Source organism: Calypte anna, chromosome Z (genome assembly GCF_003957555.1).
Source record: "Calypte anna isolate BGI_N300 chromosome Z, bCalAnn1_v1.p, whole genome shotgun sequence".
In the NCBI taxonomy this organism is placed as follows: Eukaryota; Metazoa; Chordata; class Aves; order Apodiformes; family Trochilidae; genus Calypte; species Calypte anna.
In genome coordinates, this window is record NC_044274.1 from 15,246,123 (window position 1) to 15,256,661 (window position 10,539).

Below are 10,539 nucleotides of genomic sequence, written 5' to 3' on the forward strand. Positions count from 1 at the left end.
CCCTTCTGCCTCCCCCTCAGGACACAAGGGGTGGGCAGGTGGGCACTTTACCTCCTCAAGGGGAGGACTCACATTCTTCCCCTGCTCCAGCGTGGGGTCCGTCTCACAGGAGAGTCCTTCAGAAACCCCTTCATGTGAGTCCCTTCCAGGAGGTGCAGTCCCTCAGGAACTGCTCCAGCCTGGGCTGGATGCTGTGGGAACACTCACCTCCTCTGCCACAGGGTCCTCCATGGCTGCAGATCTACATCTGCCACTCCCTGCAAGACTGCACAGGTTGTTTCCTCACACAGCCCACCAATCTGCACTTACCTCAGTGACACCAATCTGCATTTACCCCTCCATGATCCTTCAGACACTGCTTCACCATGCTCCTCCATAGGCTACAGGGAGACAGCTGCCATCCCATCATGGGCTGTGGCAAAATCTCTTCTTGGCACCTTTCACTCTCCTTCTTCATGTCTTTTCTCTGACATCTCTCTCTCACTTAATTCTCTAGTCTGCTCTGCTGGTCCTTCTCTTACATTTCTACAATCTCATTTGCTCTTTCTTGATTATGTAACTCACAGAAGCACATCCAGCTTCCCTTATCTCCTCTGCCCTGGGCAGAGGCAGGGCAGGGATTGGAACCTGGGGATCTTCCAGCAGCTTCTAACAGGAGCCACGCCTATGCCCTCCACTTCCAAAAGACCACTGTCCTAACCCAAGACAGTGGCCTCATGCTATTTGGTCCAGCCTGGGTACACTTCAGGGTGGTTACAAAAGGAGACACAACTTGCAGCACCCAGAAGAACTTGGAGGTAAGCAAATAGCTCCAGATAAAACCTGGGTCATCTGTAGAAATGCTGAGACACTGGAATCACACAAAAGCCTGGGACATCTTCACAGAGCCATCTCATTTATACCTGCCAAAGCTGCACACTAGGAGAGGTGGGCAAGTCTTACCCACCCATGGACACTCTCTGCATTCATCTGCATGGTGAGTGCTTTTCCCATTGCTCAGGCTGATGTAATCCTGGTCTTTCCCAGTTTTCCAGAAAGGTGGCTTTGCAACTTATCATATAAACACAGTTCTTCTCTTTTATAGTACCTTATTTAAAAAAAGATGCAGATATGCTCAGGCGTAGTGCCTCTTAAATGCTGGTGCTGCTGGACACATTGGTGCCAGTGACAGCTGAGCACTCAGTTTTGCCTTGAGCACATGATGGAGATCTGTACTGCATAGCACCGAGATGTGTTGGAGGCAGGCTGCTGGGATGGTGGCAGCCCTCCTCCTCGCGTTGCCTGCCTCCTTTGTTACAGCCTCAAAAGACTCAGGAATTGAAGCAGCGTCATTTTGTTACTTTGCTGCATAGCTGAAGCAGGTAGAGCAAGCCTTAATTAGCCTACATGATGCCACAAGAATAAAATACTGACATAGCGTAATAGTGGTAAATAAATGCCAAGGCATTCATAGAAGGCAAATTCTGTATTTTCATTATAGCAAGTGATGGATGAAGATGCAAATGTCACCATATGGCTGAAAGGTGCTGTGCATATGAGTGGGGTGGCTCTCTTGCAGACCTCTGCCCAAGCTGCAGGGCACCACTGCTCCTGAGGAAGGGACATCCTGGGCAACTTGTGTGAGAGCTACCGATGCCAGGCATGCCATGCTTTGGTCGCTTATGCTGTAGGGAGCATGCCTTCACCTGTTTCCTGACTGGATTAATCCTAGCTCCACATGATGAGGTAGCTGGCTTGCCCACAAAGCATGCATAAACAAGGGAAAAGCACGGATCTCTGGAAGAAGAGGTGTGGAAACAGACAGTACCGTTTTCCATAAGCCCTTCACACCATGAGGGCTTGGGGCAGCAAGACACATTGATGGTATGAGCAATAAATAGTAACAGGATATAACCTGGATAAAGGACTTCAGTTTGAAGATAACATGATTTTAAATAAAGTGAGCCAGAACCATTATGTTTCATTCAAATGTCTATTTCTCCAACCCAAAGACTCTAATTTCAAAGATATTTTCAGAAGTCTCTAGTGCTGCATACAGCAGAAGTAATACATTACAAATGCAAATGTCAGAATAATGATGAGCTAATAGATGAAGAACAGAAATTGTTTTCTAAAAGGGAATAACTATATTTCTTCCTTTGCCTTATTCTTACTATTGGATTTGAATGATAATTTGCATTTCAGGTTTTTTTAATGTGCACCGAGGTTTCACCAGAACATGTAGCTTCAGCAAACCTCTGAACATTGCAGGGGTCCCAGATGCTCAGCATGGCACCATGCAGCCTCCCAGCACCCTGCCACAACAGGAGCAGCCCAGAGCCCCAGGCTGGAGTCTGCCAGACACAGCAGATGAACACAAGTATGTGTGAAGAGGAGTATGTGCACCATTTGCTGTTTGTCTGAGGCTGATTTTCCTCCCTTTCCCTTCCCACTAAACAAGAGCCAGTAAGTGTTTGATGGGCCAGCCAAGATCTTGCAGTTGGAAGATCTTTCAATTTTTTGCATCTATGGACCCCTGAGGAAATGTCCTGGAGTTGGAAAAAAAAACAACCCGTACTTTCTTCAGCCACAAAGGGATTTACCTGAGAGGTGCTACAACAGAGGAATATCCTTCTGATAATGCCAAGAAAAATACTAAGACATAGATTAAAGAAAATAGACTATAGCTCCACACTAGTCAAAGCCATTTCCTCTGAAAAGTTTAGTTTTCATGGGCAGACAGTTTAGGAAATAAATGAATTATCAAAAACATCAGCTGATGGTTTTCTTCTAAAAAATGACAGATTAGACTGGAAAACACTGTAATTTATTTATGTTAAAACAGACTCTAGAACAAATTAGTCAAACCTTTTTTTAGTAGGTATTAATGACATTCATGCCTTCAGCAAAGGATTTTTCCAGCAGTGCCCCACACTGGAGGAAAACCACAATATATGAATCTATTTACCGAGGTCGGAGATTAAAATAGTATTAAAGCAAGACAGACCCAAAGTGTTTAATTTCTTTCCTCTAAAGGACTGGAGGTCAATCATCCTAGTAAGGAATATTTTTGTTTTTAATTCATTTATTATCTTAAGACTGTTTTTAAATCAGACAAATGTTAAGATAGGTTAGTCTGATTTTTGTTTCCAGTGCTGAAGGCAACACTTTTCTACCCTTTTCCCCTGTCTCAGTAGGTCTCCTGTGGGAGCTGCAGCAATTATCCTTTTGCAGCAGCTGCACATGGATATATAATCATTGAATCAAAAAATTGTACTGGTTAGAAAAGACCTTTAAGATAGGATGAGGGGACAATGGTTTTAAATTAGAGAAAAGTAGACTTAGATGATGAAGATGATTTTTCTGCAGAAGAGGCAGGGAACATAGCTGAGTGAGTAGATGCAGAAGAAAAGAGAAGCCTTCAGGATGATGCTGGCCCTGCAGAGCCCCACAGCTGTGTGCTGAGTTTGAACACTGCTGCTAAGGCCACCTCAGCTGGCTGTAGTAAGGCCACCCACGTGCCAGGAGACTGCTCTCAGCTTGGCACTACCCTGTGCTGGGGTGGCTGTGCAGAGCTGCTCTTCCACACCCAGCTGTTCCCAGAATCTGTATCTCCCAGCTCTTGCAGCTCTGAGAGGCTGTGTGAGAACATTGCAGAAGATGAAGCAGACACCTCTGCAGCAGAAGGACTTCCAAGGGGCTTGGAAGTTTATAGCAGCTCTGCACAAAGGAAATGATGTGCCATCCACTATCCGGTCCCACCACCCCAACAATGCCTATTCAATGGCTCTTTGGGTCTCAGTGTTTAAATCTATCCAATGTACATTCAGGCCCATTACTTCCCACAAAGCTAGTGATGATGCTTCCCCTCTGCCTGGGCAGCTTTGGGAAGTCCTGCATGGCTTTGGTGTCCAAAGCTCAAAGAGAAGAAACTGAGCTTCACCTGGGGGTTTCTCTTGCAGGTTCCTTTCATAGTGATGTGACCCCTGCCATGGGCTGGCCCTGCTGGCCCCTAACTCACCCCCCCCCCCCCCCCCCCCCGGCCCCCGGCTCTTCCCCTCCTTCTTGGAACTCCCCGTTGTCCCCTTTCCCTAAGGATGCCACGTGGAAACAGTGTCTCTGTGACATCAGCCCTGCAGCACTTCCCTGACAGCTGCTTTGCTGGCTGGAAGCCCTCACACCCTGCAGCCATGACTTGGGTCCTGCTCATCGTCCTGCTGGCCCTGTGCTGGACCGTGCACAGCACAGAAGAGAGCTGTTCGTAAGAGGCTGGGGCTACACCAGGGAGCTTGGATCTTGGGCAGCCCTTACGGGGTTGGCTGGAAGGTGCTTCCTTGCCTCCCTTGGCCACACCACAGCTCCGTGGGGAGCCTCGGGGCCTTACCAGCACCTGGCTGCTGGGGCAGCTCATCCAGGGGGCTAAGGCAGAGAGAGGCCTGGTGGATGCACAGCACCTAGGGGCCCTGGCCCTGCTGTCCATGCAGCATTTGGTGGGTAGGGAAGAGGGCTGACCTTCAGCCTGAGCAGCAGCAACCCATCTAGCAGGACGCTCATGAGCTTTTGTTTACAGGGGCTGCGGGCTCCGGCCCTTGGCATCTGGATATGGTATGTCACGTGTTGTGGGCGGTACAAACGCCCGGCCAGGGGCCTGGCCCTGGATTGTCAGCATCCAGAACCGCTGGAAAACAGGCACGGGACATACCTGCGGAGGGTCCCTCATCAGCCCACAGTGGGTTCTCACAGCAGCCCACTGCTTTGATGAGACCAGGTAAGAAGGACCAGGGAAAGGGGATGTCCCTTGTCCCCAGCACCACCTCGCACCCTGTCCCATCTTTCTGTAGCATGGACACAATAACTGGGCACTGCCAGTCCATCTGGGAGTCTGCTCAGGAGAAGTCTGGGCTCCTGCCACTATCTTCTGGCAGCCTCTAGCCCCCAAGTTCCTTGAGCTGAAGGCACTCGACAGAAGCCACACCTCCCACATCCCTGCTTTCCTCTTTGCCTTGGGAGGCAAAAGGTCGGGAGCCGCTGGGCTGCTGTGGCACGGGGTTCCATTCGCTCTGACCCTTCTCTCCATCTGCCTTCCAGGGAAGCTGGCACATGGCGCGTGGTCATTGGGGCCACCCAGCTGAGTCAGCTGGGCCCTGAGGCTAACGTGCGCAATGTCAGGCAGCTGCTGCTTCATGAGGACTACAGTAACATCTCAATGAGGAATGACATTGCTTTGCTGGAGCTGGACCAGCCCGTCCAGTGCAGCTCCTACATACAGCTTGCCTGCGTGCCCGATGACTCAGTGAGAGTGCAGAAGCTGAAAATCTGCTACGTCAGTGGTTGGGGTGCCACCACGGCAAGATGTGAGTTCCCAAAAAGTACATGTGTCCTGAGTGCAAGCTCAGCACGCTGGGCAGCCAAGGACAGAGGCCAAAGCCAGAGTCAGGATGTGGGGACATGAGCCTGTAGAGGGGTGGGCCTGATCCACTGCCCACAGTAAGACAGAAGATAAACACCAGCACATGGCCTTTGAGATGCAAAGCCAAGGCCTGGGCAAGGGGTTTACACAGAGGTGGACAACTGGCTGTAAGGTGCTGGGTGTTAACTCCTTTCTGTGCTCACAGCTGCAGATATAAGTGATGTCCTACAGGAAGCCAAGGTCCGGCTTATTGATGTCAAACTCTGTAACAGCAGCAAGTGGTACAAAGGGGAAATCCACACCTACAACTTGTGTGCTGGCTATGCACAGGGTGGAGTCGATACCTGCCAGGTAGGAGCTTGCTACAGGTCAACCACAACACAACCCAAATTACCAGCCTTGTCACAGCGTCCCAAGAGACCAGCATATGCTTTGCCCAGCAAGTCACCTTCTCACTTCTGGGTCCCCAGCACTGCTGGGGCTCATCTCACCTTCCCCAGCTGCACATCCTTGTCGAGTGCTCCACTTGTCTCAGAGGCTCAGAAAGCCTATCCAGTGCTTTTGGCAGCCCATGGATCCAGATCCCAAGACTGGAACACACATCTCCTGCACATCCAGGATGTCTGTGCAGAGGACAGAGAACCCTACCTTACCAGCCTTCAACCCCCCCCCCCAGGCAAGGCTCTGTCAGTTCCAGTACTGGAGCAGAGCCTTTCTGTGAAGCAAATAGAGCTCAGGCAGGTGCTGTGAGAGAGGAGGCAGCCCTGGTGCTGACAGTGGCCACCTGACACCACCCTCACCTTTTCTTCTTCACTGCAGGGTGACAGCGGTGGTCCTCTTGCCTGCAAAGATAACACAGATGACTACTACTGGCTGGTTGGATTAACCAGCTGGGGGAAAGGCTGTGCAAGAATCAGACGGCCTGGAATCTACACCTCCACCCAGAGCTTCTATGACTGGATCACGGCACAGATGGGACTGTATTCAACAACTACTCCAACACCACAGCAAGTCTTCACCTCAACCTTCCTTCAGACTCCCAGCCCAACAACAACACAATCAAGCTCAGGTTGCCTATTTCCACCAGATAAGCTGGTGAAATTCTTTAATGTGGTGCAGGAGCTTATGCAGTTCCTAAAGGATGAAAAGTCTTGAGCAGCAAGATAGACATGATCCAATGCAGACTGCAGCATACCACAGCCCTTTCCCTCTGAGGCAATGTCTGCTTTTCCACAGGCAGCCTCAGTGTCAAGGGTCATCTATGTACTGCCCACAGTCCTCTAAATGCACACTACTGCTGAAGTTGACTGTTCTTGAAATAAATTTTCCAATTTTCACAGTAAATTGTGCATCAGTCTAGCCCAGTCTCCTTTGCAAAGCAAGGGCTCCCATGTCCAGCACCTGCCGAGTGGGGCTTCAGACAGAGATAAAAGAGCACAATCGGAGAGAGACACTCAAAAGGGGTGAAACCATGCCAGGTAGAGATGGTGGTGATAGTGCAGTGGAAGAAGGGGACACAGGCCAGAGAGGGCTGGAGAGGTCACAGGGAGAGCAGCTGAAAACACAAAGCTGTTCTTAGGCCAGCTACTGATAGGATCCCTGTGTGTGTGTGTATTTGAAAATGGAGTCTCCTGTGACCCAGGAGACAGGGATCTTGAAAGACCCAAGGTTTGCATGAGTGACTGGGTAAGGAGCTCGACATCCAGCTACAGATCTTTCTTGGGCTTTATTTCCTTACTGTAACTTGAGAAATCTATGAACATGCTGTGCAGATGAATTTGGGAAGTAAAGGTATTGCCAGGCAATGGAGATGTGCTGCAGGCAGGCCTTCAAGCAGAAAAGTAGAACACCAGCAGGAATAATTTGTGATTGGTCTTTGAATAAAGCTGGTAGTAACTCATGCAAGAAGATGATTTTTCTACAAAAGAGGCTCAGATTGAGCTCACTGCAGCAGAGTTAGTAGGAGCAGAGGGATGCAGCAGACCACAGAATGATGCTGACTGCTTGCAGCAGCAACACCATGCCGTGGCCTGGCAGGAACAGAGCAGGATATTCCCAGTGCCAGCCAACACAAAGTGTGAAATAGGTATTTTTCCCAAATTGGAACTAAGTGCAGTTTTGTGCTGCAGAAGGCAAATGAGGCCCTCCTGGCTGAGGGCTGAGATTATGCCCAGTGGGTGATGCAAGCAGTGAAGAAGGATTGAGAACAGAGTGAGGAGAGAGGAGTGGGCTTGGGAAGTATGGCAGACTGGGAACGTGTTGGAGATAACATGCTGGCTGGAGAACAGTGCGTTCAGGGAAAGATGCTAGAGGGGAAGAAACTGCTTCTGGCAGGCCAACTCTTCTCCTTTGCTATCCATCTTCTTCAAAACCTACTGATGCCTTCCCATCTTCATCCAGCCCCTGAGCTGGCCAGGCCATGCAAGACCATCTTCTAGGCCCTTTCCAAGCTTGGTGGAAGGACTCAGGATGCTGCTTGATGCAGCTTGTTGCTCTTCCTGGAGCAGGAGGTTGATTTGTGTCCCCAAAAAGTGCATCCTGCCGTGGCTTTGGGGATGTGTAAGGCCTGAGACAGATCCAGGGCTGCATCCAGGGCCATCCAGAAAGACCCCAGCATTGCGGCCTGCTAGGAAACAAGGTGTGGGAGCCCCTTGTCCTTGGCGGTCAGGGCTGGGGCAGTGGATGCTCGGACCTGAATGCTGAGGCAGTGGCCATGGAGGGCAGGTCAGAGCTGCTATAGAAATGGAGAAAAACACATCAAAGACGCCAGTAATGGCGTATCATTTAGCTGCCATGGACTCCAGTTCATAGGGAAGTTTCAAGATGTCTGGGATTTCAGCACTCATCAGTGGTGTAACTTCTCTGAGACCACTTATCTACAGTTAATCTCCATTCTACAGGAGGCTTCTGCACTGGCCATATGGGACTGTGGAAGGGTGAGTAAGTCTCTCTGGCTCTCTAGTTGATGAATCAAGCTATGTATGCAGAGAAGGGAGTCTCTGTTGGAAGGGTGCTGCCTACCATGTATTTGTAATGACACTGTTGGTATCTGCTGCTTCCCCACCCTCAACATGCCCACCGCAGAAGGGCTGACTCAAAGGTTGGGCAAGGTAAAAATCTGGTTAAGCCCTCAGTTTCTACAGCTGCAACACAAAATTCCCTTCTACACTTTTTTGGGTACCTTTGAAATACCCTGTCAGGAGAAATTCTATACCAAGGATCCAGAGAGATCTGGAAGAGTTAATACACAGGGGGTCTCCCAGACTTTCCTGGCTAGGCTCATTTCAGCCTCCCATAGAGTCAGTTCTTGAGACCTCAGAGATGGTGTTGGAGTCTGCCTTTCTGTGATTTCATGGCATCAAGGTACACAGTGCACCAAAGACAGTGCACCTCTGTGGTTCTCTTGTGCCAGGCCACTGAATTCAAACTCTCCAACAAACTCAATTATTCCTCTCATCATTCTGAAGGGAGGGCCCCTCTAGTGTTGAGCACAACAGCCAGACTCAGCAGAAGGGCTTGTATGGCAGACTCATAGTTACTTCTTCACCTCACATTTGGATCACAGACTCATCTGCTTAGGCCAGTGGATGTTTCCTGGGAGACCAGAAGAGCCATCCTTCTGGAAACATAATGTCTAATAGTATTACCTTGTAGCTCCAACACTCTTGCACACAGAGCAGTGGTGGATTTTCTGTCATCTGCTGATGTTGATATACATGTCCTTAATGTCCTCACCATGGTCACACAGGGTAAACCACAGAGAACCTCATATTGAGTTCTGCCTGCCCTGAGCTGGTCTTCTAGGACAGCATCTGTTCCTGATGGCTGACACATGGCTCCCCATCCAGGAGAAGGACAGGTGTTATTCTCCTGCATCCTGGATAACTTATCATGCAGACTCTCAAAAGAAGTCCTGCATTCCTCAGCCAGTTTTTCCACAGCTGAGACACAATCCTGTAGGGGGTTAAAAACACTGTCTTCATATTGCTTTGGTTGGCTGGTTAGCAAGGTCATTGACAGCTGGTGCCATCTCATCATTACCCCTAAATACTCTTCCTCCCGAAATATGGGAGTACATAGGAGGGGGACTCAATTTTTTAAACAGAGGCCTCCTTCAAGGCAGCTCACTGGGATCTGTAGGTGTTTCCCCATCACCACAGACAATTTCCTGGACTGTCAGCTCTCTCTGTGAGTGCCAGCTTTTCTCCCAGTGATCTTGTCAGTGCCTCCATCCCTGGCTAACCATCCCAGCTGCTGAGCCTTCTGCTCTCCAGCTCTACCGAATCAGCTCCCTTGTCCCAGTGCCAGAGTCAGCATGCTGTCAGTGACCCACCCTCAGCACAAACATAGTCCTTTCTTAAATATTGTATATTTCAGAGACTTGGACTCAACAACTGTCTTGGAGTCTGAATCACTATGCTGTGCTGTTCCTGCCTTGGACCAGCTCTCTCTTTGAGCAGGGACTCGTGCCTCACTGGGCAGTCTGACTTCTTTAAATGCTTTCTGCAGGTTGTTCCCAGAGGGACAAGGGCTGTTTTGGGCTGGGGGGCAGGTACCAGAGTAGACCCAGAGGAGACAGTTTCTGGAGTAGACCTTTAGAAATGAACCACCGCTGGAATTCATTCAGGCACAGCAATGATAAAATAAGAGCACTTCCCAGGGCCTCCAAACTCTGGCAAGCTGAACTCACCAGTGAAGGAAACAGCATCAGTTTTCATAATGCCAAAATTCGTAACATAACCTCCAGCCTGCCCAAGAGAATCCTTAACCCAACTCATCCCAGCAGAAATCAGTACCTGAAAAAAACAGTAAAGTAACATAGGGGGGAGATAGCACAGCATTCCGAGAGCTTTAAAATGGGGTCTAAGGAGGCATGATATAACAGGTCTTCCAGAAAGGCCATTATGAAGATGGTTTGTTTTGATTTCCAACCTTCCAATATTATCAATGAAAACTTATAGGCCTATGTTTGGGCACCAAATATCCTGTCTCTGTTTACTGGCCAGGGTTAACCACAGAGTACAGAACTGATCGCTACTACCCCTCCCAAGGGAAGATAAAAAGGGAATAAAGAAGAGAGACTTAAATGTTGGAAATTAAAACTGGAACAGGTTTACTAGAACAGGGGAGGAAGAGTAATACGTGGGATG

The 10,539-nt window shown here is 49.4% G+C and overlaps 1 protein-coding gene across 1 annotated transcript; it reads left to right on the forward strand.

The window, feature by feature from the left end:
• Positions 1–4,169: 4,169 nt before the first annotated feature.
• LOC103528197 (acrosin-like) lies at positions 4,170–6,544 on the forward strand. The gene is made up of 5 exons (XM_008493491.1): positions 4,170–4,240; positions 4,550–4,747; positions 5,068–5,333; positions 5,595–5,740; positions 6,209–6,544. The coding sequence occupies exons 1-5, from the start codon at positions 4,170–4,172 to the stop codon at positions 6,542–6,544; spliced, it is 1,017 nt and encodes a 338-aa protein (XP_008491713.1).
• Positions 6,545–10,539: the final 3,995 nt, after the last annotated feature.

Bases quoted from the DNA above. Each gene is read 5' to 3' on its own strand.
- LOC103528197 (XM_008493491.1), top strand. From the start codon at position 4,170: ATGACTTGGGTCCTGCTCATCGTCCTGCTGGCCCTGTGCTGGACCGTG. The intron at 4,241-4,549 runs GTAAGAGGCTGG...TTTTGTTTACAG, and splicing joins AGCACAGAAGAGAGCTGTTC to GGGCTGCGGGCTCCGGCCCT. The intron at 5,741-6,208 runs GTAGGAGCTTGC...TCTTCACTGCAG, and splicing joins GTGGAGTCGATACCTGCCAG to GGTGACAGCGGTGGTCCTCT.